Source organism: Linderina pennispora (assembly GCF_002104995.1).
Source record: "Linderina pennispora strain ATCC 12442 chromosome Unknown DL89scaffold_12, whole genome shotgun sequence".
Taxonomy (NCBI): Eukaryota; Fungi; Kickxellomycota; class Kickxellomycetes; order Kickxellales; family Kickxellaceae; genus Linderina; species Linderina pennispora.
Window position 1 is genome coordinate 492,797 of NW_024468260.1, and position 27,975 is coordinate 520,771.

Here is a 27,975-nt window from a genome sequence, read left to right on the forward strand (position 1 = left end):
ATTGGCCAATGCGGTGGCTGACGATAAAAAAGGTTGCCTTTAAAAATTTTTTGGGGAGCGCGGCTATAAAGCCTGGTCAACCGCAGTGTCTCTTCCGCGAGACTTTTCTTATCCACTTATCTGTTTGAAATTCAGCAAAAACAACACTTTTCCACCTGTACTTTTCTCCCCTTATCACACACCCTTCATAATAAGCATGTTCAAGACACTCGTCTCTACTTCTCTGCGCCAGGCCACCGGCATCCGCACGACACCGGCAGGTTTTGGGGCGGCCCGGCGGTTCTACCACGAGAAGGTCATTGACCACTACGAGAACCCGCGCAACATGGGCTCCTTGGATAAGAACGACCCGACAGTGGGCACGGGCCTAGTGGGGGCTCCGGCGTGCGGCGATGTGATGCGGCTTCAAATCAAGGTGGACGATGCGGGCAATATCACCGACGTCAAGTTCAAGACGTTCGGGTGCGGGTCGGCCATTGCCTCGTCGTCGTATATCACGGAGCGGGTGCGCGGAATGAGCCTGGACGACGCGATGAAGATCAAGAACACGGAGATTGCCAAGGAGCTGTGCTTGCCGCCAGTGAAGCTCCACTGCTCGATGCTGGCTGAGGATGCGATCAAGTCGGCCATCAAGGACTTTAGGAAGAAGCGCGGAGGAGAGGTCATCCACAGCGAGGGCGCCAAGCCTACCGCTGCTCAGGCCTTGGCGTAAAATGGAGGAAAACGGCTGGCGGGCATGTGCTGTGGGGGGTTTCTTTTTCTTCTTTTTTCTTCTTCCCCCTTTCTTCACAAAGAGAGGCGGGGGAGTGGCATGCGAAAGGGAGCGTATCGGCAGCGCGAGTGGTCAGCAGATACCAGGGCACACAAAGTTTTTTCTTGTGCCTTCGTATCGATGAGTCAGGTTGAAGACATTGGGCGGGATTTACGCTCCGCCTTCATGCCAGGCTCGGCTCAACCCTTTGCCCTCGGTGCAAAACAAGCGCACATGCCTATCGTCTGCACCTGGCCCTGCTGGCTCCCCCTGTTCAGCGCACTCACACGAGAGGTTTAAGCAGTATCTTTCGAATGTAAAGTATTTAACTTTTTTCTTTCTTTCTATTCGATGCCACGCCCGGGCGAGAGTGATATGTAAAATGGGCCGTCAGATAAGCGAGCACTAGCGCGGCTTCCAGAGCTTGTCCAGTCTGGCCCCCGGCTTCGGTTTCCCTCTGCGAGCGCGCGTGTCAACCACAACAGTCAGATTTATCCGCACCAGCAGAGTCTGCAGCGCATCCTTGGCCCTGGTTTTGTCCATATTATCCGCGCGGCCGTCGGCAATGCGGCGATTAGCCATGGCCAGCTTGGCATGGATCAGGGCGACCTCCTCGGGCACGTCCCTCAGCGCGTCCAGCGAATCCAGCACATTCCCCAGCAGTGCGACGCAGGCGGCCAGGCGCGCAAAATCAGCACCAGCGTGGACCCCCAGCACATCGTCGAGGAGCTCGCTGGCCATGCGCACGATCAGCTGCGGCGGCAGCACAATCCTGCTGGCCAGGTCATCGGCCGGCCTGCCGGCCATCCACAGCATGGCGAACGCCAAAGTGCGTCTTACCTGCATCGAGCGCGCATTGCCAGCCGGCATGCGCTCCACCAGCGCAGCCTGCATAGCCACCGGCATCGGCTGCAGCCGCCTAGCCATATGCTGCACGTAATCGGGCCACACCACCGACCACTTGCTGCGCGGCACCACCCGGGCCATCAGACCCGCCAGGCTGCGCTGGTTGGCAGCCAGCCATTGCTGGTTCCGGTGGTCCAGCATGGTCTCGCATACTAGCTGCAGCGCCTGTGCGGTATCTGCAGCCGGCATGCATTCGTCCAGAGAACGCGCGGCCACGCCGAGCACATGCTGGATGCGCTGCCCATTGCCGCCCGCTCGACTGCTGGTGCGCTGTGGCCGGCACAGCTGGACGGCGTCAGCTGGCGGGCCCTGCAGTTGCTCCAGCGCAGCCTGCAGTTGCGCCAGGCTTAGCTGCCATTGCGACATGTGGGCATCGAGGAACCCTGCCAGGGTGCCGAATGCTGCCATTGATGTCCGCAGGCTGCGGCTATTGACGACCAGGCGCAGGAGCAGGTCGCCCATGCCTGGCGACAGGCGCCAGCCCATATGCAGCCGCTGGGCCAGCCACTGCGAGCCCACCAGGCGCTCAATAGCCAGCGGCCGTGCCCCTATGCATAGCCTGTCGACCGGATCCTCACTGTCCAGCGCATGCACTGGCGCCAGGGCCTTGCCATTTGGCCCAGCAAACATCGACACGCTGACCGCTTTGTACATGTCGCCAGTCGCCGCACCCAGCTGGGCCCGGATCCTGTCGGCCTCGTCTTGGTCCAATTCCAGCATCCCAATAGCCTCCAGCTCCTCGCCCTCGTCGCTGCTCTCCATGGGCTGGTCGAGGACCGCCAGGTCGTATTTCTTTTTGCTGCGGTCGCGCACCAAGCTCTTCAACGAGTTCCTGTACAGGGGTTTTGGGGTCACCGCAGTTTGCACGGGTCGTTTGGGCGATACTATCTCGACTATTGGCGATGTCGAGGAGCTCTGGCTGGACGGCTTGGGCGTGCCGAGGATGCTGTCAATGTCAATGAGCTCGTCGTCCGAGCTGTCGCTGATCAATATTGTCCCGTCCATCTTTGCTGCCAGATCGCTGCTGGCAGACCGTGTGGGTGTGGCCGAGCCGAAGAATTTGTCCAGGCTTGGCTGTTTGCGCGTGGGCTCAGAGCGCGGCGCTGGTTTGATGTCAAAGAACTGCCCTAGCGTTGGCTTTTGCTTGGGCTTGCGTTTGGGCGGCATGGTGTCGTAAAAGGAAAATCCTGGGAATGCAGTGGTGAGGTGTGACTGCGGACTGAAGGTGCAGAATTCACACTACATCCAACACCTCAATATACGGATGCCCTGATAATGGGCACATGCCGATATTGATATAAACTAGCAGTCCACACCAAAATGCGACAAACAGCGTCTGGTTCGCATGGAGGTGGGCTTGGATCGCAAGCATGGGGCTGATAGTATTAATATAAATTTTGATGTATGGATGAATTACAAGATACGCCCTAGTCATTTGGGTCCCAGTAGTGGATGTTTGACACGGGCACAGCGATTGAGCTAAGTTCGTGCTGCGTCGACAAGACCAGCGGCAGCGTCGGATGGAACAGATAGTGAGCACCGCTCTTCTGCTGCCCCGCGTCATCGCCCACCGCCAGCCCATCGCCGTCATTGCCCGGCGCCAGCACAAAGCGCAAGGCGCCGGTGGCCCGGTCGTAGAATTTAATGGGCGCGCTCTGCGTGACCCTGAACCTTTCAATGCCCTGGCGCATCCGGGTGCTGCATTTAAACACGACCGGGTCGAGATACGGCGAGGTCTGCAGGGTCTGCGGGGCAACCGGCAGCAGTGCCGCGGCCTTGCGCGCAGCCTGCACTGGCCCGCCCGACCGCGTCTGCCTGATCCCCGCCTGCGACGCCATGAAGGCCTCGCGCAAATACACGTCATTGGCCAGCGACGGCGACACGCCCACCATTGGCGCGCGGAACATGTCCATGCGCGTCTCGACCTCCTGGGCAAGCGCCAGATCCGAGGTGTCCCAGATATTGCCGAACCTGGTGGTTTCGATATCGTACTCGGCCAGCAGCGAGAACGAGTTGGCCAGGTTGGCCGATAAGTTGTGCTGCGTGTGGGAGCGCGAAATGGCCGTCTGCACCGGCACAAAGCGCATCAGCAATGTGGAGCTCGTCAGGAACTGCACCCGCCACACCACCAGCCACTCGTACAGCTGGTACGTGCGGTAGAAATGCTGCGTGCCCGCCACCGACTCCCTGGCGCGCAGAAACAGCGTCGCCAGCAACCGCTGCTTCAGCCCGCTGAGCGGGGCAATCGCCAGTGACGGCTCCAGCGACGCAAGGCTCCCGTCGGCCTCGCCGCGGCCCTGCTGCATGGTACGCGTCACCATCATGCGGTAGTGCGGCGGGAACCGCTGCAGAGTTTGCAGGTGCAGCACAGAGATCCTCCGTGCTGCGTCCATGGTTTCTGCCGACACCGCGGTTGCCTGCAGAGGCGCAGTTGCCATGCTGGGCGATATTGTGCCCGACGGCGGATGCCCCAGGAGTGTCTGCACGCTGGGCGAGAACGGGAAGATAAACGGCGTCTGCTCCCGGCTGCCCAGGGCGCCAGGCTCCGCGTCAGCCGCGGTGCTGGCCAGCATCAATGCCGCCTCGAGCCGCCGCTGCCGCTTGGCTGCCGGGCTCAGCTCCGCCAGTCGCGCAGTCTCTGCCCGGCGCTTCCGCTGGCACCGCAGCTCCCGTATCCGCAATTCCTCCTCGTATATGCCGTCGTCCTGGCGCGTGTACCATCCGATTTCCTGAATATCCACCAGCCGCCCTGTATCAATCTTCATCAGCCTTACGCACTGGTACTTTAGCGACACCACGCAGAGCCGGTCCTGGTACAGACTGAGACCGTTGTGCCCGCCCAAGTATATAATGTCGTTTGGGTATTCGCGAGTATCCACAATGTTGCCCGTGCCCAATTCCACAACCAGCAGCGTCATGTCCTCCACTGCATTGACGCACGACAATGTGTTTGGATACACCGCCCGTGATGCTTGCTGCCCGCTATTGTTGAATGTGCTGGCAATGCCTGTGCGCCGCAATCTGGCCAAAATCAAGTACCCGTTGTCTGTGACCAAGCACACTTCGCGGTGCAGCGACTCACCCACCCCGACATAATCTCGCGCCCACGCCAGCCGGAAGAACTCACTAAACCCCTTGCTCTTATCACCTGTCCCCGCTGAGCTTGTCGATGCCCGCTGCACCCGGTATACTTGCAGCCCAGACAAATTCCGTGTGAATGCAACAAGGTACTATAAAAAGGGGGAGGTATCAGCTCGTTTCCCGCTTTTCTCTTTTCTTCTTTCCAAGCGGCAAAAATAGCGAGCGAACTTTGGCGCTGGGTATCTTACATTGCCATCGGGTGAGAACCGTCGAAAGTTGCAGTCAGGTGTCTCGATGTTGTGGATGGTGCGGTTCGGGTATACAAACGAGTACACCTGCGACTGCCGCCGCTTGCTTGTATCGCTGCTTGTCTGCCGCCGCCGCAAAAGCCGTGGTAAATTTGTGTCTGGGTTCATTAGGCTGAAGTAAAAAAAGAGAATAGAGACGTCGTATTAGTATCCAGGAAAAGTACAGGGAAAGTATACTGACCAGAGGGAGAAACAAGAAAAAAGGTGGCGACTGGCAGAAAGCCTCGCAAAGCAGCGACTCTTGCCGCCTTCGGATTACTGATTCTGATCACATCATCCATGGCTCGCAATCCAACAAGAGATGAGGACATGTATTTCCGGATATCCCCTCCTCCTTGGCACATGTCGGAACGTACTGGACACACAAGATTACTTCAAAAAAGAAATATATCCTATGAATACTAATCATTACAGCAAAAAGAAGAGGGGAAAGGGGACGATATCTCAATGTCTACCACAGCACCATGACCACGATGCTGGCAATGAGAATCAGCACGCCCAGGGCCCGCCAAATCGACAGCTTGCGCTTGGGCATGTGCAGCCAGCCAAAATGGTCAATCACGCATGCAGTGATAAGCTGCGCGCCCACCACAATGCCCAGAACCTCTGCGGGACCCAGCCTGACCAGCGCCAGCGTGTTCAGCACGACAAACAATACGCCCCACACGAACCCCGACCACTCCCACCAGTCCGCCGACTTGAGCTCGGCCATCGTCGTCTTGTGGAAAAACATATAATCGACAATCGCCATAGCAGACAGCACTACCATGCCCACGCCTTGGCAGATAAACGACGTAAAGTATCCGTCCGTCAGCACCGCCAGCCGGCTGTTGGCGCCCGCCTGGATGCCAAGCGCCGCCCCGGCCGCAATCAGGATCACGTAGTCGAGCAGAGCGGCGGCACTGAAAAACCGCCGGATGAAGTCCCTGGTATTAGAGTGCCTTTGCTGGCCTGAAGATGCCAGGATCGTTGGTGAGTCGGTGACTGTCGCCTTGCCCGGTGTCTCGATCGATCCCTCATTGTCGAGCTTTGCCGGCACCGATCCGACGCTGGTGGTGGGGCTGTCCATCAAGGGGAGATGCTATTGATAGGGGGAAACGAGTGAATAAGAGCCCTGTGGGGACAAGCTGTGTGCTAGCTATGGCGATAGCTAAAAGACGGCAAAGCAAAATGAGAAACGTACATCTTGTTCAACTTTTAAGAAAGAAAAGGTTGGAAAGAGGTGTGGTGTGAAAATTTTTATACCTCCTTCCAGCAGTCAGTGCGCCAGGCTCTTCCGTTTGCACGATAAAGGCTCTTTTTCGGTGCTGGCTGGGCGCTGAGTGGTGCAGCCAGTTCGGATCGCTCCAGTGTAACCGTCCCCAAACACTCGACGTATTTAAGCAATACTCCGGGAGACGGAAAAAAATTGTTGAGAGCGTGCGAAGGAAATGTGATCTTGAGCTAGAGCCAAACCACACTGGATCGATCCAGCCACAGTGTGCTGTTAGAAAAGTACCAGATGGGCCAACCTTAGCTCATCCACGACGCTTCCTTTGCGGCTGCCCACTTGGTGGTGATCTTGCGGCGATAAGAGAAGAACTCGATGCCGCCGTCGCCGGTGATATCGCCGAAGCCAAACTTGCTGCGGTTGATGCCGCCGAACGAGAACGGCTCGCGCGGGACCGGCACGCCAATATTGACGCCAATCATGGCAGCCTGGAACCGCTGCGAGAAGTACTCGGCAGCGCCGCCCGACTGCGTATAGACACAGGCGGCATTGCCGTAGGTGTTTGCGTTCTCGACCCTCAGCGCCTCGTCAGCACTGGCCACCTGCAAAATGGACAGCACGGGACCAAAGATCTCGAAATGCATGGCAGTGTCGTTGGCGGAGTTCTGGCGGATCACGGTCGGACCCACCCAGAACCCGCCGGACATCTGGCTCTGCGCACTGAATGCCTCGGAGATCCGCCCATCGAGCAGGATTTGGGCGCCTTCGGTCTCAGCACCAGAAATGGCGCTGCAGATCCGGTCGACTGCCTGCTGGTCGATCACCGGGCCCATGGCGCGCGCATCACTGTCGCTACCCGGCTTCAGCTGGCTGGCCTTGGCCACAATGCGGCGGATCAGCTCCGGCTGGTCGCCAACTACCAGGAGCACGCTGGCAGCCATGCAGCGCTCGCCGGCGCATCCGGTGAACGAATTGACCACGTCCTGGGCCGTCAGCTCAATGTCGCAGTCGGGCAGCGCTACCAGGCAGTTCTTGGCGCCGCCCAGAGCCAGCACACGCTTGTTCAGACGGGTTCCGCGCCAGTGCACCTGCTCGGCAATGGCCGAAGTGCCGACAAACGTCACGGCAGCCACATCCGGGTGCTCCAGCAATGCCGCTGCCGCATCCTTGTCGCCATGCACGATGTTGAGCACACCCGCAGGCAGAATCGGCTTCGCCAGCTCGGCCACACGCGTCATGGTCAGCGGCACCTTCTCCGAGGGCTTCAGCACATACGTGTTGCCCATGCCCAGAGCAATCGGGATGGCCCAGAACGGCACCATGAAGGGGAAGTTGAACGGCACGATGCCGCCCACCACGCCCAGGGCGACCCGCTCGTCGCGGCATAGGATCCCCGAGCTGACGTACTCGTTCTTACCCTGCACCAGCTGCGGCAGGCTCAGCGCGTACTCGAGCGTCTCCAGGCCCTTGGACACATCGCCGATGGCCTCGGTCTTGTTCTTGCCGTGCTCCCGCACCACAAGGTCTGCCAGCTCGTCTGTATGCGACTTGAGCTCGTTGTACAAGGCCAGCAGGTATGCCGACCGTGCCTTGAATGTCAGGCTGGACCACTTGGGGAATGCTGCCTTGGCCGACTCCACCGCCTGTGCCATGTCTGCCGAGGTCGACAGCGGCACATAGGCGATCGTCTCGCCTGTGTGCGGAGTCGTCACCGCCAGAGTGCTGGTGCTTGAGGCTGCCTGTGCCTGGTTTCCGATAAAGTTCTTGAGAAGAGGCAGGTCGCTCGACATGTTTGAGTGATATAGATTGAGACTTGGGCTGTATGAGAAAGAAATATGCAGAAGAGAAGAGTGGTGTGGTCTTGTCAGCAGACATGTCGCCTATATCGTGCAGCCCACTCGTCTGCCCGCCTGCCTGCGTGCAGAGCGGCTCATGTCATGTGGTCAAACAGCAATAGTAGATTTCTAGTAGTTGTCTTTGCAGCCAGGCAAAAAAGGGCTCTCCTGCTCGGACAACAAAGCAGCGCGCCACCTCCATGCGCAACCATCCCTGAGCCACACATATTTGCAACGTAATTCCAACGTAATTCCAACGTAATTCCAACGTAGTGCGAGAAAATAGTAGATTATGAAATGGAAAAATTAGAGATAGTTCTTCTCCTGCAGCGCCTGCTGCTGCTCGGGCGGGATCTCGGTCCACAGCGCCGCCTTGACAGAGTCGTCGAGCGACCCGATGGTCTTCTTCATCGCCTCGACCATCGCCGCCTCCAGCTGCTGCTCGAACGAGCACACCGCCAGGCCCTCAGCCAGCACCTTGACCAGGTGCTTGACCGCCACAGGGTCGTTGCCGCGCAGCAGCAGGTCCGGCTGCTCGCTCAGGATCTGCAGCAGATAGCTGTATGTGCCAGGGGCCTCCTCCTCGTCATTGGAGATGGGCAGCGCCTGGAACCACGCCTGCAGCACGCCCTGGGCGTCGGGCAGCTTGCCAGAGTGCGCGCGCAGCAGCTTGGCAATCGCCGCCACAGCGTTCTCGGTGGCATAGACGTTCTCCTCGCTGCGCGCGTTCGGGCTGCTGATGACAGCCAGCAGCGAGGGAAGCCCGACGCTGACCAGGAACTCGAGATAGGCGTCGCCGCCATACTGGGCCATGATTCCAATGCCGTAGGCGGCGGCCTGGCGCAGGTCAGGCGCACTGTCCTGCTGCACCGCAGTAACGATGGGCTGCAAAAAGTCGCCGGCAACCTGCCACGACGCAGGCCCGCCAAACTCGACCAGGTCGTCGAACACACAGATCGCCCACTGGCGAGCCGACGAGTCCTGCTCTGCCAGGTACTTGTGGGCGACATGCAGCAGCGGCTGCGTGAACTGCAGGTACTTCACGCCGTGTGTCTTGAGCACCGCGTGCACCGCCTTGGCCACCTCGTCGATCGTCAGGCCCTCAATCAGCTCCTCCTCGGCCAGCTGCTCCTCGTCGTCCTCGTCGAGCTCCTGCGCCTTGCGCGCCTCCTCGCGGTCCTTCATGCGCTGGTAGTACTTGTCCATCTGCTCAACAGCTGCCGCGGTGAAGTTGGTCATCTGCTCGTCGGTCATCGAGTTCTCGCCGACAATCTCCAGGCACTCGGCGAACGAGTTGAACAGCTGCAGCGTGAACGTATCGTCTTCCTCGTGGGCCAGCACAGAGATGTACTGCGGGCAGATCGAGCTCCACACTTGGCGAAGCGAGTCGATCTCGCCAGCCAGCTTGACCGACGCCAGGACCGGCGGCACTGCGGCGGCCGCAGCGGTGCGCACGCCCTCGTGGAAGTAGAACTTGAACAGCGGGATCAGAATCTCCAGAATCTCGGCCGCATACGACACAAAGTTGGCGCCCATGTCCTTGGCGTACGAGATGATCAGCTCAACCGCGGTGCACTTCTCTTCCAGCGTGCTGGTCTTGATGCCGATCTGCTGTCCGCCAAAGCTGGCAAACTCCCAGCCGTCCTCGGCCGAGTAGTTGGCCTCTGCGTCCTCGCCAGACTCCAGGATCGCAAAGTCGGGCTGCAGCTTGGCCGAGGCGATCAGCGGCGGCATCACAACAGGCAGAATCGGCGCAAAATCGGCGCCCATGATCTTGCACAGGCGCGCCCATGCCGCCTGCAGGTAGCTGGCCTGGGGATCATCCGGGTCGGTGACCGACTGCTGCGTGGCAGTCAGCAGCTCAATGAACCGCTTGGCATCCGGCGAGAACACCTCCATGCCAACGGCCAGCGCAATGAAGGTCGCGCACTCCATGGCCTTTCCGCGCAGCAGGCGGTGCTCGACGTCGGTGGCCTGCTCCAGCACATTGAGCAGCATGGGCATGATGGTGCCATAGTACTTCTTGAACCGCTCCTGCGCATTGTCGGCAAGGGTGGCAATGGTCGTGATCGCCTGCTCCTGCACGTACCGCTTGTTGGACTCGAGCATCAGCATCAGGCGCTGGAACAGAGTGTCCAGGTACGGGTCCAGCACGCGCTTGTTGGCCTCCTCGGCAAAGTTGACCATTGCCGCAGCAGCGTGCGTCTGGACACGCGGGTTGGCCGCGTCCTCCATGGTCGGGATCAGGCTCGACAGGACCAGCTGGTGGTGCTGCTCCTGCAGCGTGGGCGCATAGTCGGTGGCCATCTGCCCGATGCAGTTGCACACGGCGTAGCGGACACGGGGATGCGGGTCCTGGAAGTACGGCACAATCAGCTCCAGGATCTTCTGCAGCTCATGGCGCATGATCTTGTAGCAGCCCTCGCCAATCGACGAAATGGCCATCAGCGCAGCGTGGCGCTGGCTCCACTCCTGCGAGCCCAGCATCTGCGGGATAAAGTTGAACGCAATCGGCAGCAGCTGCTTCCCGCCCAGCGCAATCGCCAGACGGTCCATCGACTGCTCGCCGAAAACGTAGTTCTCGTCATTGTCGCTGTCCTCCAGTGTGTCCGTGGTGTACCACTCCGGCTCCTCCTCGATGCTGCTCATCATCTGCATGCACACCGGCACGATCGACTGGCAGAACTGCGTGTTCTTGCGGCACATGCCCGGCGACGACTCGGCCAGCGTCACCAGCAGCTCAATCGCTGTTTGCCGTGTTGCGTTCTCAAACTCGTCGTTCTTGCCGATCTCGGTCGAGAAGGTGATCAGGTTGCTCAGCACGCTGCGGAACAGCTTCGGCGACTCCTCCGCAGGCTCGATCAGTGCCGACAGTGCCTCGACCAGGTTGGCCTCGTCCTTGTCGCGCAGCAGGGGCTCCAGAACGCTGAGCATGTGGGGCACCATCGTGGCCAGCGCCAGGCGCTGCTTATCGTCGGCAGACAGGATATACGCCACTGCCGCCTTCAGCGCAGCCAGGCGCACGCTGGCGTCCGAGTCCTGGAAGGCGCCGATGAACGCGCTGTTGACAGCATCAGCCGGCTGCTTGGCCAGCAGGTACGGGCACAGGCTGAAGATGCGGTATGCGCTTTCGCGAAGCAGCGCATTGCCGTCCTGGGCGCAAGAGTACAGCGCAGGCAGCAGATCCGGCCACTCGCCCTGGGCTAAAGAAATCAACACAAATAACAATGCAATTGTTGAGCGGTGCAGTTGTAATACGCATCCGGTTTTGTTTTGGCTTTTCTTTTCTGGGCAATCCGTGCCTGGAATTCATGGCTGCAGCGATGGCTCGAGTGTCAATGGAAAAGGCCCGCCTGAAAGCAGGTTGGCCTGCCACCCAAGATTCTCGCTCCTCCATCCCCCAAACAAGAACAGCGCTGCTGTGGCAAGCAGCACAGCAAAAAGCCTTTCTCGCCAGTACTAACCTTCGTCGTTGTTGATGTCGGCGATGGTGTCGCACACCTTGTGCCGGGCTGACCGGTCAGTCTCGTCGCACAAGGCACCAAGCAGCTCGCCCTTGACGCTGGCACGCACATCGGCCGGCACCTTGCTCCACACCGTGTACGCGTCCTCCTTGCTGTCGGTTCCAGGGGCATCCTGCAGCGCAATGCGGCGCAGGAGCACCGACGCGAAAGCGCGGGCCTGCGCATCGGGCGCCTGGTGGATCAGGTAGGCAAGGCTGCCCACCACCACCTGCGGCTGGGTCATAACCCACTCGTTGGTCAGCGCGGCCTCGGCCTGCGTACGCTCCGTGTTGTCAGACGACATGAGGCTGCCCATCAGGGTCTGCAGCTGCGCAGCTGACTGAGAAAACTGGCTCATTTTTGTTTGGTGCTTGGAGAGGAGAAATGTCGCTTAACAGCTGTGAAATGTACAAGGAAGAGAAAATGTATATAAATTTTGAGCGTAGGAGCAAGTGCAGAAGAATGGCCCTTTCCTAGCGTACACTGGTTTGGTGTTCCGGCAAAGCCTACGTCAAAAGATAATATAGTGGAAGTTGGTAAGGAGTGCTTGGAGCGAGAAGGAAAAAGAAAGGGGACCTCGGTCGCCTTCGGCCGCATGTCCTGCTGCTATGACTGGAGGCATACATATTCGCCCCTCGAGTAAAATTTTTTACCTTCAACATAGTCGCCTATCATCCTCAAAGAGAGCTGATCTGCAGGGAGTAAACTTGATGTTTGTTGATTTCTGAGACCGGATTGAATTGGGCAGCGCAAACGCTACTGGGCGCTCGGGAAAGTGGTAAACACTACATGCAGCCTTGGAATGGACTTTTTTGCGGAGAGACCGCTAGAAGGCAGGCATTGCCACCTGCAACTGACTGTCGCCGGTGTTTCTCTTCCTTGGATATTTTTTCTTTGCTTTAACTCTGCTTTTTTCTCCCTTCCTTTTTCGCTCTGACAATGTCTGACTATGAGTCTGATGGTTCGGCGTTTTCGCTGGGAGATAGCGTAAGTATCGCGCTACTATTGGAGAAAAAGCATGCGCATTGACGCTCACCGATTAAGCAGCAGCGGGCCTGGACGCGTATACTAAAAGGGGTTCATGCGCTATTGTTCGACGCGTATTTGACTGTAGCCTGTCCGCCCCAAGGCTAAACCGGCGGCTGTGAGGAAGGCCCCTGCCAAAAAGACTGGCAGCAAGCAGACAATCGATGATGTGTTTGCCGACTACGCGACCGACAGTGGCAACACTAGCGCCAGCGCCAGGCGAGAGAAGGTCGAGGACATTTACAAGAAGAAGACGCCGCTTGAGCATATCCTGCTGCGCCCTGACACGTACATTGGTTCAGTCGAGCCCATCGATGCAGACATGTGGGTCATGGACATGTCCACCAAGCGCATGGCGTACCGCAAACTCACCTACACGCCCGGCCTCTATAAGATTGTCGACGAGATTCTGGTCAATGCCGCCGACAACAAGGTGCGTGACCCGACGATGCGGAAGATCGAGGTGACCATCAACAAGGAGACTGGCGAGATATCGGTGCTAAACGACGGCAAAGGGATTCCTGTCGAGATCCACAAGGAGGAGAAGGTGTACGTGCCAGAGATGATTTTCGGGCACCTCTTGACCTCATCCAACTACAACGACGACCAGAAGAAGATCACCGGTGGACGCAACGGCTACGGCGCCAAGCTGTGCAACATCTTTAGCACCGAGTTCACTGTCGAGACTGCGGATTCATCGGAGAAGAAGAAGTACAAGCAGCTGTTCACTGACAACATGAAGACGATCAACAAGCCGTCGATCACAAAGTATAACAACAAGAGCGAGTACACCAAGATCTCGTTCAAGCCCGACTTTGCAAAGTTCAACATGACGCACCTCGACGATGACACCGTAGCACTGATCACGCGCCGTGTCTACGATCTGGCTGGAACCATCCCTGGTATCAGGGTCCTGCTCAACGGCGAGGTCATTCCGATCAGGAACTTCAAGTCTTACGTCGAGCTGTATCTGCTGCCGCCGGTAAACAGCGAAGAGCCGGGTGGCATAAAGTCGCAGGACATCGTCTACAAACGGTTCAACGACCGCTGGGAGGTTGCGTTTGCCGTGTCCGAGGGGCAGTTCAACCAGGTCAGCTTTGTCAACAACATCAACACTGTGCGCGGCGGCACCCATGTCAATTATATTGCCGACCAGATCGTCAAGAACTTCATTGCGACGAACAAGAAGAACAAGGTTAACATCAAGCCGCACCAGGTCAAGAACAACATATGGCTGTTTGTCAACAGCCACATCACCAACCCGGCATTTGACTCGCAGACCAAGGAGACACTAACCCTGCGCGTATCGGCCTTTGGCTCAAAGTGCGAGATTACTGATGACTTCATGAAGGGCGTGGCCAAGTCTGACCTGAAGGATATGGTTGAGATGATGGTCAGGCGCCGCGAAGAGCGCGACCTCAAGAAGACCGACGGGTCGCGCACCAGCCGGATCACGGGCATTGACAAGCTCGATGACGCCAACATGGCTGGCACAGCCAAAAGCAAGGAGTGCACGCTGATTCTGACTGAGGGAGACTCTGCCAAGGCGCTGGCTGTGGCTGGACTGGGCGTTCAGGGACGTGACAAGTTTGGGATTTTCACGCTGCGCGGAAAGCCGCTCAATGTGCGCGACGCGTCTGCCCGGCAGATCGGCGACAACCAAGAGTTCACCAATATCAAGCGGATCATGGGACTCAAACACGGCGCCAAGTATTCGTCAGCCGACCAGCTGCGCTACGGTCATATTCTCATCATGGCCGATCAGGATGTCGATGGCAGCCATATCAAGGGCTTGCTTCTAAACATGTTCGACTCGATGTACCCGGGCCTGCTCGAGGTGAATGGCTTCATGCAGCAGTTCATCACGCCCGTCGTGCGCGCTACTAACAACCGCAACAAAAAGCTGATCCACAACTTTTACACCGAGGCAGAGTACAAAAAGTGGTTCGAGAGCGAGCCCAACGCAGCCAAGAACTGGACGATCAAGTACTATAAGGGTCTGGGTACGTCGAAGGAGGCCGATGCGCGCGAGTACTTCAAGAAGCTCGACTTCCACCGCAAGACCTTTGCCCCTGCACAGTCTGAGGATCGCCGCCTGCTCGACATGGCGTTCAACAAGAAGAAGGCCGACGACCGCAAGGAGTGGCTGGCCTCCTACCAGCCGGGAGAGTGGATCGACAACAACCAGACATCCGTCAGCGTCCAAGAGTTCATCAACAAGGAGCTGGTTTTGTTCTCAATCGATGATAACAGTCGGTCTATCCCATCGGTTGTCGATGGTCTGAAGCCTGGTCAGCGTAAGATTCTGTGGACATCGCTAGTCAACAACATCAAGAGTGAGATCAAGGTTGTAGCGCTTCAGGGAAAGGTCACTGAGAAGGCAGCCTACCACCACGGCGACCAGAGTCTGGTTGCCACCATTGTCAACATGGCCCAGGACTATGTCGGCAGCAACAACATCAACCTGCTCGTGCCCGAAGGAAGTTTCGGTACTCGTCTACTCGGCGGTAAGGATGCTGCCAGCGCTCGTTACATCTCGACATTCCTGAGCGCGATCACACGCTCGATCTTCCACAAGAACGATGATGCCTTGCTCGAGAACCTCACCGATGACGGAAAGGTCGTTGAACCGCGCTGGTATGTCCCGGTGATTCCAATGGTCTTGGTCAACGGTGCGGACGGTATTGGTACAGGATGGAGCACGTCGATTCCGAACTACAACCCGACCGACATTATAAACAACATTCGTCGCTTGATGCGTGGCGAGGAGCCGGAGACTATGGTACCATGGTACCGTGGGTTCCGCGGCATGATCGAGCGCGTGAGCTCCGACCGCTTCCGCACGCTGGGAACCATCGAGAAGATCTCTGACGACCAGCTGCACATCTCTGAGCTGCCGATTCGCGTGTGGACCGATACATACAAAGCGCTGCTGAACACATGGATGACCAGCGACAAGGGCCCTGCGATCATCAAGGACTTCCGCTACAATTCGTCGACCCTCACGGCTGACATTGTGCTGAAGCTGACGCCCGACCAGATGCAGAAGGCCGAGGCCGAGGGCTTCGACAAGCGGTTCAAGCTCTCATCAACCATTGCCACGTCCAACATGGTGTGCTTTGACCGCGAGGGCCGGTTGCGCAAGTACGGGTCGGCAGAGGAGATTATCTCAGACTTTTACTCGCTCCGCCTGCGCTACTATCAGCTGCGCAAGGAGAAGCTGGCTGAGCAGCTGGGCCGCGAGCTGCAGCGTGCCGACAACCGTGCCCGCTTTGTGCTTGAGATTATCCAGAAGAAGCTGGCAATCAACAACCGCAAGCGTGCCGACATCATTAAGGACCTGCGTGACCGCGACTACACGCCGATCCCCAAGGAGGTCAAGGTTCGCGTTGCCGGCGATCTGGACTCCGAGGAGGCTGCTGACCGTGCTGCATCCGAGGATTCGTCAGACTACGACTACCTGCTGTCGATGCCGATCTGGAACCTGACGCTCGAGAAGGTGCAGAAGCTACTGCAGGAGAAGGGCGACATCCAGCTCAAGTTGGAGCAGCTCCTGGCCAAGACTCCGACCGACATCTGGAATGAGGATCTGGATATTGTCGAAAAGCAGTGGAACGACATGGTTGCAGAGTATGAACAGCGGCTGCTTGATGACGAAGAGGATCGCCGCAACCAGGAGGGTAGCAAGGGCAAGGGCAAGGCCCGCGCGCGTGCCAGAAAGACCACGGTGACCACAGCAACAACAGCAATCGCTGGTGCCAAGCGCAAGGCGGCTACAGCGGTGAAGACCGAGGACAATGGCGCCGGACCATCGCAGCCAGCGGCCAAGCGAGCCAAATCCATCTCGAGCGTGAGCAAGACGGCTGCGAGGAGACAGGCTAGCACCAACGGTACTACCAATGATGCATCGGAGATGGATATAAAGCCGTCAGTTATCAGCCTAGGCTCAGACCTTGAAGACAGCGACGACGACTCCAAGAACTTGATTCTGAAACGGGTGGTGGCCAGGCCGAAGCTTGGGGCAGGCCGGCAGACTACTCTGAGCGATATGTTCTCGTCGAGGAAAGCCACTGTCGCGCCACCGGAGTCGTCAAGAGCGACAACAAGTGCAGCATCGACTTCAAGAACATCGCCTGCACCGACAGCCACTCCAGCAGCTGCAGCTCCCAAGAAGCGTGTTCTGAAGCGAAGCAAGATTATTGACAGCGACGATGAAGACAACGAGGTCTTTAAGAATGGAAGTGACGAGAGCGACGACGAGCCTATCTCACCAATCAAGCCACGGGCCCGTGCACCGCGCGGCCGGGCCAGCGCAAACAAGCCTGTCTATGTGAACATCTCGGAAGATGACGACGACAATGACGACGCTAGCGATAACTTCGACGACGACGACGATGACGACTTTGAGATGGATTAGTCGGCTAGCCTATCTTCTTGTTTTATCTCTTTTTACTTTCTACCACGAGAGCTTTGTCCCAAAGATTGGCTGGGGTCGCGACCCATTGAGAGGCGGATCAGAGTCCATGGCGACTATTTCCCGGCGGGAATTGCGCACGTGCCTATTATCCGGAAATTTTCAGAATATGCGTGAAGCAGATGTTCCGACAAGGCTGGTCGCTGCTAGTGGAAAAGGCAGGCCGTGCTTTTGTGGCATCGACGTTTCAGCCTGCTTTTAGGAACACCGGTGGTGGTGGCTTCTGCCGATTCCTTAGTCATTGTGCGAGCTTGCCTCGACGTTCCATCCGGAAAGTTCGCTGGTTCATTAGGCCGGAGACAGGCTGCATTGGCCACACATGTTCCGAGACACCGCCTCCCCCACTACTGCAATTGTCAGGTTCCTTTTGCATGCCGTCCGACAGGGCAATATTTGCAGTACGAGGGAAAATAGAAGCGTGTCCCTTGTCCAATCCACCGGGGCAAGAGAGCATTCCCGACACCACCCCACTTTCCCTTCAGGACCACTTCTGTCGCGCAAGAGGATTCCATACGCAAGCCAGGCTCTGCTCCACAGTTTTTTATTTGACGTATTCAGTCTACGTAGCACTGCTTTAGTTTACTTTTCCAACCTTGCGTATTTCCAAAGATGGCATTGAAGTACGGGTTTCTACAAGGCACGTTCGGGCTTCCGTACGGGGGATACTGTGTACAGCCCCGCACGCTCGCCGATATCCTTTTGGACGCCAGCAACCAGCACCTCAGCATGTTCTGCGTAACCGGCACCTACGCCGAAGTGCTTGCCTGGCTCTCCCGCCAGGACGACATCATGGTGGCTAACCATCACTGTACACAGGACACATACACGCACGACCTGGTCGTCGAGCTCTACACACACAGCTCACGGCTCAAGCGACTATTCAAGGGCCTTAGTGGCACCGACGTGCAGTTGGTCATCCGGATTGCACGCACCTGGGACCGGCGCCTAAACAGAACATCGCAGGACTTCAGGCCGCTGGTGAAGATTATTGTGCCTGCGGGCATTACGTTGAAGGAGATCTCGGAGAAGATGAGGACGTCAGCACCCGATTCTGTGGTCGATGCGACAGCAGACAAGGGCCTGCTGAGTGTCGTGCTGGAGAGGGTGTCAACAAGAGACTCGATGCAGTGGCGTGAGGTTCGTGCATCGATGGAGCCGCGGGAGCAGATGGAGGTGTGCGATACCCGCGGGTCGCAGGAGTCGAGCAGCAGGGTCAGGTTCTTGCTGCCAGTGTACCGACGCTCGGAGCAACCACCACCAGCATATGCAGAGTAATTTTATTTTAATGGGATATTGTGAAACGCTCTTTCTACCCTTGGGCCAAGTGCGCGACGCGCGACGATGCCATCTGTGTAGAGCTTGTTTGTCTTTTCAGACAGCTGCAGGTCATGTGCGTCAACGACACCAAACACTCTTATTGCTGGGAAAAGCAGCGATTTGCTAGTGTATTTGTCTCCGGGAACTGGGCCTGTCCACTAGCAGATCCCTTTTTCGCAGGCTGCTGCATTTCCATGGTGCATGTGCCCCTCCGACTCGTGCAGACAGAAGACGTTCTGACCTTGGCAAAAAATACTCCGGGAAAGATATCATCAGGATGCCAGACAGTCTGCTTGATTCCCGACTTTTTACTGCATATCCTGTTTGGATATCTGACATGGGATTTGTGTGAGAGGATATCCTCCGTTGGCTTAGCCAAAGACAATTTGGAGGTGCATATCGTCTAGCTCGTTCTGGCCCACTTGCATCCCCTTCTCGCATATAGTGTGGAAATGGCGAGTGGCATAATGCCCATACGCTGTAGAAGAAAGTTCCAGGAACCGGGTCTGATTCAATCCAGCCATTGTGGCGAATTTGGAAACAATAGGTCGTGACTCTTTCCAACCGACCAGCCTGTCGTTCTAAAGGAAGGAACCGGGCCCAGCCCCTTCCAGCTACGTCCCTTAAACATTTGTTCGGCACCTCAGGCCTCGGGAGCTTACGTGATTGTATTTTTTCTGCCTTGATCGCTGCAGGCCAGCTATAGACAAAGGCACAAGATGGTACTGGAATATTTCTGCACACAATGACGTTGCGTGCAGAAGCTCGTCTGTCTGGGCACTTGACGCAAAGTGGAGGTGCAAGTGTGATCAATTTTGCACGGCAATATAGTGCGGAGGGGGCAACATGCCGCAACCAATTGAGCTTGTTTTTGTGGACAGGTGCTCCAGAAAAGCACTTGGCGGAAGCCAGAGAAACCGCCCTTTAGGCCAACCTGTAAATGCATTTCTCGAATGGGCGGATAAGTTTGACGTCGGGGGAGCGTGTATAAATAGGTGTAGAGTCTGTCCATCAGACACAAAACCTCTTTTTCCACCCACCCCCGCACAACAGCAATATTGGTTTCTTTTCTCCACAACACTTTCCAAGCTCCGCACTCGTTATTGGAACCATGCCCGTGTATACCTGCCGTGAATGCCAAGTCGTCTTCGATAGCAAAATCTGGTACGAAGGCCACTTGCTGCGCACACACGATACCCCTATCGAGAATGCGCACCCCAAGCCTGAGGATCTCTCTACATCGCCTGCATCGTCAACTGACTCTACGCTGATGGAGCAGGCGCACAAGGCACCGCTGAACCGCTGGTCACCGAAGCGCCTTTTCAGACGCCTGTCCTTGGGAAGCGCATAGCTCCTTTTGAAGCCTGTTTCTTTCTTGTATAAACCAACTAAACAAACCACTTTGAGCCCCTTACCAGGAATACCCGAGAGTGTATTGACTATCATGCCATCATGGTGCAGATGCTGGCTGGAGGAAGACCATATACCGACATGTCCCCGCATGTACCGAGTGAATTGTCTTCCACATGACATCCTTTGGAAGGCTGTCTATTGCATTTCAATTGGTTGGAAGTGTAGGTAAGCACCGAGTCTACCGTGATTTTCACCACCGAGCAGCATGCATCTTTGGCTGCCGAAAGCATTTCTTAGCGCACAATCTGATGAGCGGATCATCAGCGACACTTGAGGGGAAGCCGCGTCTAATATTGCCATTCGGGCACTTCACCCTCATACTTTGTGGAATAAGGGGATGTATAACACTACAGAATGGGAATAAAGGCCTCCAGAGGGCCGGAAATAGTAGCCAATATGCTCATCCTCAGCTTCTCTCCAATATCCATAGTACGATCAGGGGAATAACACAGTAACCAAATATCTTTTTTGTGGAAATTCATATTGGCAGATGCGAAACAGCAAAGAGGTACATTTCTCGAATATAGAACCAACGTATGGGTGGGAAAGCTCACATATAAAGTCAGCGCTGGCAGGAAGCACAGCTCTCGACTATCAGCAAAGCTTCTAAAACAACTTTCCTCCATTAGCTGAACGAAAAGCCCAACTACTCCATATTCACTCCAATCCACTAGCCATGCAGTTCACCACCGTTCTTGCCTTCCTCTTCACCACAGTGTCCGCCCTGCCTGCCCTGGAAATCGGCACGCTCCTTTTGAACCAGGAGCTGGCCGAGCGCACTGCAATTGCGAAACCGCGAGGCACTGCTGCGTGATTTCCTCAACCGCGACGACACACTGGGCTCCGACCTCATCCTGGCTAACAAGCACGGGCTTACAGACAACGCCGTCGGCATAACGAATGAGCAGGCGGTGACTATCCAGAACCAACTGATTGCAGCAGCGCAACCTGGAGGCCGTTGCAGCAATTCTGGCTGCCCAGGCCGGTATGCCGGCGCCCGCTGGTATTCAGCCGGCTGCGCAGCATGCAGTGGCCACATTCGCGGCCCAGCCCGTTGTGGTGCAGACGCACGCGCCTGCGCCTATTGTAGTGCAAACCCACGCGCCTGCACCTATCGTGGTGCAGACACAAGAGGCTGCACCTGTGTTCCAGGTGCCCGAGACTGCTGCAATCATTGTCGATACAAAGCCGCATGCCAAATCAGCCAGGCCGGTTTACCGCCATCTTGCGCTGCACACTGCCTATTGCGCTTTAAATTCCGGGAAACTAGCTGATATTATTGCTACTGGGGAGGTTAATTTTCCCTCATTCCCCGCTTCTTGTTACGACATTCTCTGATTATGAAAGCGATATGGCTTAATGGTTTTAATACATCACTACCAATGATCCTTGCATATATTGAAAGAGCTGTACATGGAATCTACTCGGATTTGGCTTTAGGACGGAGCAGCTCTACAAGATGGGATAATTCGGAAACAAAAAGCATTAGTCACTTGCTTCACTGGTGCTGTCTAGTCGGTCCATCGGCACAGCCTCGTATGTGGGTTCTATATTTGTAGCGCAAAAAGATGGTGGGAGAACAAAAATATGTTAGAAAAAAAAAGCAGGCGAATAAAAATAAAGTCGTCGTCGGGTCGGAAGGTTCAAGGGCACGGGACAAGAGTTGTTGAGGAAATAGTACATGGTGGAAGAGGGAAGAGAAGGGGACCTTGGCAGCACACAAGGGGAGAATCGAAAGACCTATCCATGATACTCGCCTTTGCGCTCCATCATCGCGTCGAATCCATACGCAGCACTGCCTTGGGTGACAATGCCCAGCACAAGCCCGGCACACATCTTTGACGCAAACTTGTCGAATCTTGTGAAGAAGGCCAGGATATAGAATATCTGCCAATGGTGCAGGTGCACACGGTATCGGTATATCGGCAGGGGTCCGTCAGTCTCGACGTTCAGGTAATGCAGGTTTTTGAGCCGCTGCTCGATAATCTTGTGCTTCTCCTCGCGGGTCATGGTGTTGATACGCTCGCGGTTCGAGTTGTCAATGGGCATGTTGAGCCGCGCCGAGCTGGCAAACGGCCCATCCGAGTGGTTGCCGGTGGTGCTGGGCGAAATGGCATTTGGCGAGATGGCACTGGGATTCACGTCGCTGTTGTTGAGCGAGCTGCGGGACTGCGCAAACTGCGCCTCTGCGTAGCGCTCGGCACGCTCGACCAATTGGATATGCTGAGCGCGCTGCTCCTCCTGGCGGCGGCGACGGCCATCGCCGCTGCGGCGTGTGAACAAAACCAGGGCAAACCTGCGCAGCATGCGTTCGATTCCAAGACCCTCAGGACAATTGTCGGCGCAATAGTGGTGTGCAGCCTTGACAATGGCGCCTGCCCACACGCTGGCCGTTGCCAGCACGAACAACGGGAGGTACCATTCGATAATGCCGGCGCGCGCCGCCCAGTGGATGTGGAAGCCAGCGGCCACCAGAACCACCGCCAAGCCTGCCAGTGTCACCGCCCAGGCCGGCTTCGACCAGTCCCGCCAGCCGGGCAGACTCACGCGCATGAACGGAATTTCCACTAGCGCCGAGTATCCCAGGATCCCGACAAAATAGAACACAAGTGTGACCCAGCTGAACGTGTGCGAGTAGTTGCCTAGCGTGAAGACTATGTACGAGTATATCAGGCTGTTGGTGATGTCGTCGAAATGATCGACCAAGCTCTTGAAGTCGCGCTCGAGATCGAAGAAGGCAGCTACGAGTCGGTATACGAGGGGCCCGGCAACGGTGAACATAACTGTGAAGAGGATGTAGCGGACAAAGTGGAACGAGACCAGGGTTGCTGCCCCGCTGTACGCGTCGTGCTGCAGGTAGCAGCCGTCCAAAAAGCTGTGGGTTGTTGGCACCGTCTCGTTTCCCATGGCCGCTCGATGCAAAATAAGATAAAGACAAAGGCAATGCGCCAAGAAAATAAAGAAGCAGCGAGTCCCAGAGATGAGAGAACGCGCCTGTGATCTGTACACTCCGCTGTACAACAAACTCGAGCCTCTTGATCGTGATTTGCATTTGCGGAGAAACAAGCTGGAAAACTAATTCTGGAATCCCCGCTTGCTTGCAATGACGTGGGCAAGTCTACTGCTGCTCACGAAGCGCAGGCCTTGTTCTATGCTCTTCCCAATTGCTCTACTCATACTTTTTGAAATCAACGATGCTTATTCGAATTAGGTCGCCCGAGGGCATGCACCGCGTCGAGGTCAGCGGGTCAGACACGCTCGCGCAGCTGCTGGCCAAGGTTGCTGACCGCTATGAAGGCCAGCTCGGCCAGCGACATCCTTCTAACACAGGACGCAGCAGGAAAGCAAATCATGGCCGAGTTCGAGCTGACAATGCCGCAGCTGGGGTTGAAGCACGGCGACATGCTGTATGCGCGAATCGCAGCATCGGCGCGGCCCAGCGCTGAGCCGTCGGCGCAGGAGCCGGCAGATACGGCGTCGGTCTTCTTTCAGCAGGACGAAGTAGATAGTCAGTTGGAAAAGGACGATGGCAAAATCAAACGCAAGCGTGATGGCAACTTTTGCAAGCACGGCGACAAGGGCATGTGCGAGTACTGCTGGCCGCTCGAGCCGTTCGACGACGGGTACCTGGCACAGCACAAGATCAAGCACATGTCGTTCCATGCATATCTGCGCAAGACGCTGGTGGACCAGAAGGTCACGGGTGATATCAGCCATGGACCGCCGGCGAAATATGCCGCTGCCGCTGGAGGATCCTGACTTTGGCGTCAAGGCCGACTGCAAGAGTGGACATGCACCGTGGCCGGAGGGTATCTGCACCAAGTGCCAGCCGTCGGCGATCACACTGATGCGGCAGCGGTTCCGGATGGTGGACCATGTGGAGTTTGCGCACCAGGAACTGGTGGAGCGGCTGCTGGCGTTCTGGCGCGCGACGCGGTGCCAGCGGTTCGGCTATCTGTTTGGGCACTACGAGCGGTACACGGAGGTGCCTTTGGGCGTCAAGGCGGTGGTGGAGGCAGTGTATGAACCCAAAGCAGGCGTGGGACGTGGATGGCATCAAGCTACCGCTCGAATCTGAGGAACACACCCAGGAGATGGAGCGCGCAGCCGAGGCTGCCACTGCATGTGGGCTGCAAATCGTCGGCATGGTGTTCACGGACCTGGAGCCAGCGGATGAAGCTGGCAAGGTGTTGTTCCGGCGGCATGGCAACTCGTACTTTTTGACATCGCTTGAGTGCCGGCTGGCAGGCGTACATGCAGAACAAGTACCCGAGCCGGTGCCGGTGGGCGCGTGGGGGCCATTTCGGCAGCAAGTTTGTCACAGTGTGCATCAGCGGCAACCAGGACCAGGACGTGGAGATGACCGCATGGCAGGTGTCGAGCCAGGCGATGGCCATGCAGAAGGCAGACCTGGTGGTGCCCAGCTCGGTGCCTTCGAAGTTGTGTGTGTTGGAGGCAACCAAGACGCGGTACGTGCCAGACATCTTTTACAAGTACACCAACGAGTACAACCTGCCGGTGACTGCCAACGCCAAGCCGGCATTTCCCATCGAGTACCTGCTGGTGAACCTCACATACGGGTTCCCGAAGCAGCCGATGGCCAAGTTCCGCCGTCCCGAGCCGTTCCCTATCGAGAACCGCGAGCATATGCACGAGGTGCAGACCCCAGCACCTTTGCGCTCGCGCATCCAGGAGGCAGTGGCCGACCCGGCCAAGATTGCCGCTGTGCTCTCGGACTTCCACCTGCTAGTCTACCTTGTCAGCCTGGACATCTTCAGCAAGGACGAGCTCAAGACTCTCGGCAGGAATTGCAACCGACCCCGAGTACGCTACTGAGGGCATGCAGCATCTGCAGATGGCGAGTGGATGGCAGACACTGAGTATGATGCTCGAGGCTGCAGAAGCTGCTGGTCCTGCGCCGTCGACCAGTGCATCATCGACGGGGCTGGACCGATTCTGCAGGCGCTTCAGCCCCTCCGCCGGCGACCAGCGGCGGAACGTGGGCGTGCCGCCACTGCACTTTTGAGAACACGTCTGCCAACGACTCGTGCGAGATGTGTGCGCTGCCCAGGGATTAGTGAAAAGTTTGGTAGATGCCATATTAATGTGAGGTGTGATGTAGGCTGAAATATGAGAACGGCGATGTAGGCCCTCTTTTTTGCGATTTCACATATATTTTTCCATTCTTCTCATAGTACCAACGGACGTCAATGGCAAAGCAGTACCGGAACATTGGCGAGGACGTGTGGAAGAACAAGGTCGAGAAGGTCGTAAGTGTCAGTCTGACAGAGACGCACGCCCTAGATAAAAAAAAACCAAAGAGACTGCTGCTCTAAAAGAAAAATGCCTCTAGAATGCCGAGCTTTTTATTTTCACGTACGGCTCGCTGGTGGTGCAACTGGTCAAGGACTACGAAGACTACCAGGCTGTGAACAAGCAGCTGGATAAGCTCGGCTACAACATCGGCGTGCGCCTAATCGACGATGTGCTGTCCCGTACCAGCCTGGACAAATGCAAAGACATGCGCGAAACCGCCGAGGTGATTTCAAAGGTCGGCTTCCGCATGTTCCTGAACATTGCGCCGTCGGTGTCGGCGTGGTCGACGGACTCCAAGGAGTTCTCGCTGATCCTCGACGACAACCCATTGAACGACTTTTGCGAGCTGCCGCCTCGGGCGGTGCAGGACGGGCTGTGGTACAGCAATGTTCCTGTGCGGCGTCATTCGCGGCGCCCTGGAGATGGTTGGGCTGCAGGTGAAGGTGGAGTTTGTCCGGGACGTGCTGAGAGGTGATGATGTGTCGGAGATTCGCGTCCGGCTGGAGAAGATGCTGGACGAGGAGGTGCCGGTGGGCGATGATTAGAATGTGGTGGGGGTTGCATTTTGCGAAATAAAACTCTATGCTGTCATTTTCTTCTTGGGCCGGGCGATGCCGTCGGGGCCGAATGCTTCCTCGGGCCGCACGCGCGTGCGGTAGTCCCAGAGCGGCGGCATGCGGTTCTTGATGAGCTCGTCGTGCGACATGCCGGCGCGCTCAATGCACAGCTCGTTGCCGCACGTATGCTTGTGTTTCTCTGCGCACTTTTCGCACTGCACAAACAGGAGATTGCAGCTGGTGTTGGCGCAGTTTGTGAACACATCGCAGGGCCCCCCGCACTGGTCGCACTTGGTCAGAATCTCGCTGGTGACTTCTTCGCCCAGCCGCTTGTCAAAGGTGAAGTTTTTGCCGTGGAAGATCGACTGCGGTGACTGCTGCTCGCGGATGTGTCTGCCATATGCGATTACCCCGCCCTTCAGCGTCTTGACGTTTGCGTAGCCTTCCGACTTGAGAATGGCACCGGCGACCGAGCACCGGATTCCGCCGGCGCAGTACATGTGGATTGGTGTGTTCTTGTCGGCGCACAGGTCCCGCACGACCGCCATTTCGTCACGGAACGTGTCGACATCCGGGCACACGGCGCCCTCGAACCGGCCGATCCGGAACTCGTAGTTGTTGCGCATGTCAATCAGCAACGGCTGCGCACCAGACTCCTTGATCTGATTCAGCTCGTTCTCCCACGCCTCGGGGCTCAGGTACTCGGGCTCATGCGCCAGCTCCTCCAGCCTGAGGGGCGCGCCCGTGGCCACCAGCGGCCTGACACGCACATGCAGAGCCTTGAACGACTTGCGGTGGTCGATTGCCCAGTTGAATTTAGGAATTCTCCCGCGGAACATCTGCGAGTCCTCGAGCCACTGCCGCAGCTTCAGCGCGTTCTCCTGCGGCACGCTGAGCTGCGCGTTGATCCCTTGCTCGCAGATGTAGATTCGCCCGACAATCCCCAGGTCCGTGCTCCACTCGTTCTGGATCTTGTCCCGCGCTGGCTGTACGTGCTCTGAGGGGATATTAAAGAAGCTGTAGAATGATATTGTCAGGAACCCGTCCGTACCTGCTGTCGGATAGGGCTGGTCTATGGCGGCTGGGTGCGGAGCGAGCGGGCCCTGGGATTTGTGCAGGTATGGCGATGAGCTGCTCCATATCCGTGAAGTGTGCATGGTGCAGGTCCGCTGTATAGCTGATTGGACGGTGCTGGCCTGGCAAAGTGTGCCAAGAGCCTGCCGCGATCGGCCGCCACAGTGGCTGTGCCGCCGATCTGCCCAAACCGAGGCTTCGGGGCACAAGCAAACGACTGAACATGGCCATGGTTGTCTTCACAGAATAGCACCTGAATTCAAAAAATAAAATAAAAATAAAATAAAAAAGCTGAGGAACGGAGAGAGATAAAGAACGACCACTACCGTTTATTTTTCGGTTCCTGAGTGAACATGGCATAGGATTTTTGAAATTAATTTTCAATGTAGTGGTTTGATCTAATCATAAACGTGCTGTGGTGAGGGGGAAGTGTACATGGATGATATGGAGGAATAAAAGCTAGGCGCTGGAGGTAATGACTATAGGTTCGGAGAGACCCGAGAACACTGCCTGTGCCGGCAGCGGGGCTGAATGCAATGCCACCGTTAGAGAATCCAGCATGCTGAACATCTGGGCCTGTATGCGGAACACCCCCGGCCGCCTTACAGTCAAGGCGTGGAACTTCGAATACCATCCTGTCATCAGAGATGCTTCGGAGACTGCGTGTTCGCACCATCGAGTAGCCGCTGTCCGCTTTCTGTCAGATCCAGATTTAGCGTGCCGTCCATGGACACCAGCGCTATGCTCATCACGTAGCCAGGAGCGTCCAAGGGATCCTGCCTTTGGGGTCTACAGGATTTTTTGCGCAGTTTCATTTTTGTTCCGTGGAAGAACAATTAGTGCAAATCGGAATGTCATGACAATGGCTAAAAAAAGACATGTTCAACGTGAACGTATTGGGGGCGGGGGATAGCACCTGTATTTCGTTTGGACCAAGAGGCAGATCTTTTCTGCGTTGTCTGGAACAGGGCTGGCTAGAAATACAGCATGCAGCACCACCATGTATAGTGAGATGCCTGTAATTTTCTTTCCTGCTTTTCGCCTGGAACGCTGGAATGGTCACGCAGCAGATGCAAGAACCAGCTCAAAAAGAGTGTCGGTGGGCTATTTATAAGTAGTCCCTGTTTGTTCGGGTCGCCAAAACGCCGGGAGGGGCGCCTGTCACGGATCCAGGTATAACATACCCGTATACTTACATGCCGTT

General features: G+C 56.8%; 15 protein-coding genes across 15 annotated transcripts; 7 read left to right on the plus strand and 8 right to left on the minus strand.

The window, feature by feature from the left end:
- Positions 1 to 196: 196 nt before the first annotated feature.
- On the plus strand, positions 197 to 712 carry DL89DRAFT_225839 (iron sulfur cluster assembly protein 1, mitochondrial precursor; the record flags this gene model as incomplete). The annotated part of the gene is made up of 1 exon (XM_040884777.1): positions 197 to 712. One exon carries the CDS (start codon positions 197 to 199, stop codon positions 710 to 712), a length of 516 nt encoding a protein of 171 aa, XP_040741489.1.
- DL89DRAFT_47731 (uncharacterized protein) lies at positions 520 to 1,103 on the plus strand. Its single transcript, XM_040891714.1, has one exon. It carries the CDS (start codon positions 737 to 739, stop codon positions 1,049 to 1,051), a length of 315 nt encoding a protein of 104 aa, XP_040741490.1. The 5' UTR covers positions 520 to 736; the 3' UTR covers positions 1,052 to 1,103.
- DL89DRAFT_269391 (uncharacterized protein) lies at positions 1,090 to 2,859 on the minus strand. Its single transcript, XM_040888286.1, has one exon. The coding sequence runs from the start codon at positions 2,822 to 2,824 to the stop codon at positions 1,157 to 1,159; it is 1,668 nt and encodes a 555-aa protein (XP_040741491.1). The 5' UTR covers positions 2,825 to 2,859; the 3' UTR covers positions 1,090 to 1,156.
- Positions 2,860 to 2,954: 95 nt separating this feature from the next.
- Positions 2,955 to 5,300, minus strand: DL89DRAFT_47776 (uncharacterized protein). The gene is made up of 2 exons (XM_040891715.1): positions 4,987 to 5,300; positions 2,955 to 4,887 (listed from the first exon to the last, which is right to left on the minus strand). The coding sequence occupies exons 1-2, from the start codon at positions 5,152 to 5,154 to the stop codon at positions 3,085 to 3,087; spliced, it is 1,971 nt and encodes a 656-aa protein (XP_040741492.1). The 5' UTR covers positions 5,155 to 5,300; the 3' UTR covers positions 2,955 to 3,084.
- A 197-nt stretch (positions 5,301 to 5,497) lies between these two features.
- DL89DRAFT_294749 (DUF606-domain-containing protein) lies at positions 5,498 to 6,115 on the minus strand (the record flags this gene model as incomplete). The annotated part of the gene is made up of 1 exon (XM_040890556.1): positions 5,498 to 6,115. The coding sequence occupies one exon, from the start codon at positions 6,113 to 6,115 to the stop codon at positions 5,498 to 5,500; it is 618 nt and encodes a 205-aa protein (XP_040741493.1).
- Positions 6,116 to 6,279: 164 nt separating this feature from the next.
- DL89DRAFT_47726 (methylmalonate-semialdehyde dehydrogenase) lies at positions 6,280 to 8,100 on the minus strand. Its single transcript, XM_040891713.1, has one exon. The coding sequence runs from the start codon at positions 8,044 to 8,046 to the stop codon at positions 6,559 to 6,561; it is 1,488 nt and encodes a 495-aa protein (XP_040741494.1). The 5' UTR covers positions 8,047 to 8,100; the 3' UTR covers positions 6,280 to 6,558.
- Positions 8,101 to 8,397: 297 nt separating this feature from the next.
- DL89DRAFT_248630 (importin beta-3 subunit) lies at positions 8,398 to 12,151 on the minus strand (the record flags this gene model as incomplete). Its single annotated transcript, XM_040885149.1, has 2 exons — positions 11,556 to 12,151; positions 8,398 to 11,294 (listed from the first exon to the last, which is right to left on the minus strand). Exons 1-2 carry the CDS (start codon positions 11,950 to 11,952, stop codon positions 8,398 to 8,400), a joined length of 3,294 nt encoding a protein of 1,097 aa, XP_040741495.1. The 5' UTR covers positions 11,953 to 12,151.
- Positions 12,152 to 12,468: 317 nt separating this feature from the next.
- On the plus strand, positions 12,469 to 17,048 carry DL89DRAFT_324359 (type II DNA topoisomerase). The gene is made up of 2 exons (XM_040891444.1): positions 12,469 to 12,581; positions 12,709 to 17,048. The coding sequence occupies exons 1-2, from the start codon at positions 12,534 to 12,536 to the stop codon at positions 17,035 to 17,037; spliced, it is 4,377 nt and encodes a 1,458-aa protein (XP_040741496.1). The 5' UTR covers positions 12,469 to 12,533; the 3' UTR covers positions 17,038 to 17,048.
- A 226-nt stretch (positions 17,049 to 17,274) lies between these two features.
- DL89DRAFT_269393 (uncharacterized protein) lies at positions 17,275 to 17,582 on the minus strand. Its single transcript, XM_040888287.1, has one exon. The coding sequence runs from the start codon at positions 17,546 to 17,548 to the stop codon at positions 17,333 to 17,335; it is 216 nt and encodes a 71-aa protein (XP_040741497.1). The 5' UTR covers positions 17,549 to 17,582; the 3' UTR covers positions 17,275 to 17,332.
- DL89DRAFT_269394 (uncharacterized protein) lies at positions 17,560 to 18,398 on the plus strand. The gene has a single exon (XM_040888288.1). It carries the CDS (start codon positions 17,704 to 17,706, stop codon positions 18,367 to 18,369), a length of 666 nt encoding a protein of 221 aa, XP_040741498.1. The 5' UTR covers positions 17,560 to 17,703; the 3' UTR covers positions 18,370 to 18,398.
- A 1,124-nt stretch (positions 18,399 to 19,522) lies between these two features.
- Positions 19,523 to 21,079, plus strand: DL89DRAFT_294754 (uncharacterized protein; the record flags this gene model as incomplete). The annotated part of the gene is made up of 4 exons (XM_040890557.1): positions 19,523 to 19,716; positions 20,600 to 20,711; positions 20,764 to 21,000; positions 21,029 to 21,079. 4 exons carry the CDS (start codon positions 19,523 to 19,525, stop codon positions 21,077 to 21,079), a joined length of 594 nt encoding a protein of 197 aa, XP_040741499.1.
- Positions 21,080 to 21,564: 485 nt separating this feature from the next.
- Positions 21,565 to 22,731, minus strand: DL89DRAFT_294755 (uncharacterized protein; the record flags this gene model as incomplete). Its single annotated transcript, XM_040890558.1, has 1 exon — positions 21,565 to 22,731. The coding sequence occupies one exon, from the start codon at positions 22,729 to 22,731 to the stop codon at positions 21,565 to 21,567; it is 1,167 nt and encodes a 388-aa protein (XP_040741500.1).
- A 436-nt stretch (positions 22,732 to 23,167) lies between these two features.
- DL89DRAFT_269397 (NPL4-domain-containing protein) lies at positions 23,168 to 25,323 on the plus strand. The gene is given in 6 exon segments (XM_040888289.1): positions 23,168 to 23,520; positions 23,576 to 23,842; positions 23,862 to 24,058; positions 24,099 to 24,648; positions 24,671 to 24,752; positions 24,787 to 25,323. 6 exon segments carry the CDS (start codon positions 23,176 to 23,178, stop codon positions 24,900 to 24,902), a joined length of 1,557 nt encoding a protein of 518 aa, XP_040741501.1. The 5' UTR covers positions 23,168 to 23,175; the 3' UTR covers positions 24,903 to 25,323.
- On the plus strand, positions 25,035 to 25,685 carry DL89DRAFT_275605 (TRAPP I complex; the record flags this gene model as incomplete). Its single annotated transcript, XM_040889329.1, has 3 exons — positions 25,035 to 25,094; positions 25,178 to 25,534; positions 25,563 to 25,685. The coding sequence occupies 3 exons, from the start codon at positions 25,035 to 25,037 to the stop codon at positions 25,683 to 25,685; spliced, it is 540 nt and encodes a 179-aa protein (XP_040741502.1).
- A 35-nt stretch (positions 25,686 to 25,720) lies between these two features.
- Positions 25,721 to 27,520, minus strand: DL89DRAFT_294757 (uncharacterized protein; the record flags this gene model as incomplete). The annotated part of the gene is made up of 4 exons (XM_040890559.1): positions 25,721 to 26,831; positions 26,885 to 27,008; positions 27,269 to 27,372; positions 27,432 to 27,520. 4 exons carry the CDS (start codon positions 27,518 to 27,520, stop codon positions 25,721 to 25,723), a joined length of 1,428 nt encoding a protein of 475 aa, XP_040741503.1.
- Positions 27,521 to 27,975: the final 455 nt, after the last annotated feature.

Bases quoted from the DNA above. Each gene is read 5' to 3' on its own strand.
- DL89DRAFT_269393 (XM_040888287.1), bottom strand. From the start codon at position 17,548: ATGCTCTCTTGCCCCGGTGGATTGGACAAGGGACACGCTTCTATTTTC.
- DL89DRAFT_47731 (XM_040891714.1), top strand. From the start codon at position 737: ATGTGCTGTGGGGGGTTTCTTTTTCTTCTTTTTTCTTCTTCCCCCTTT.
- DL89DRAFT_269391 (XM_040888286.1), bottom strand. From the start codon at position 2,824: ATGCCGCCCAAACGCAAGCCCAAGCAAAAGCCAACGCTAGGGCAGTTC.
- DL89DRAFT_47776 (XM_040891715.1), bottom strand. From the start codon at position 5,154: ATGAACCCAGACACAAATTTACCACGGCTTTTGCGGCGGCGGCAGACA. The intron at 4,888-4,986 runs GTAAGATACCCA...CCCTTTTTATAG, and splicing joins GGTTCTCACCCGATGGCAAT to TACCTTGTTGCATTCACACG.
- DL89DRAFT_269397 (XM_040888289.1), top strand. From the start codon at position 23,176: ATGGCCGAGTTCGAGCTGACAATGCCGCAGCTGGGGTTGAAGCACGGC. The intron at 23,521-23,575 runs GTCACGGGTGAT...CTGCCGCTGGAG, and splicing joins AGACGCTGGTGGACCAGAAG to GATCCTGACTTTGGCGTCAA. The intron at 24,059-24,098 runs GTGCCGGCTGGC...CAAGTACCCGAG, and splicing joins TACTTTTTGACATCGCTTGA to CCGGTGCCGGTGGGCGCGTG.
- DL89DRAFT_324359 (XM_040891444.1), top strand. From the start codon at position 12,534: ATGTCTGACTATGAGTCTGATGGTTCGGCGTTTTCGCTGGGAGATAGC. The intron at 12,582-12,708 runs GTAAGTATCGCG...ATTTGACTGTAG, and splicing joins CGTTTTCGCTGGGAGATAGC to CCTGTCCGCCCCAAGGCTAA.
- DL89DRAFT_269394 (XM_040888288.1), top strand. From the start codon at position 17,704: ATGGCATTGAAGTACGGGTTTCTACAAGGCACGTTCGGGCTTCCGTAC.
- DL89DRAFT_47726 (XM_040891713.1), bottom strand. From the start codon at position 8,046: ATGTCGAGCGACCTGCCTCTTCTCAAGAACTTTATCGGAAACCAGGCA.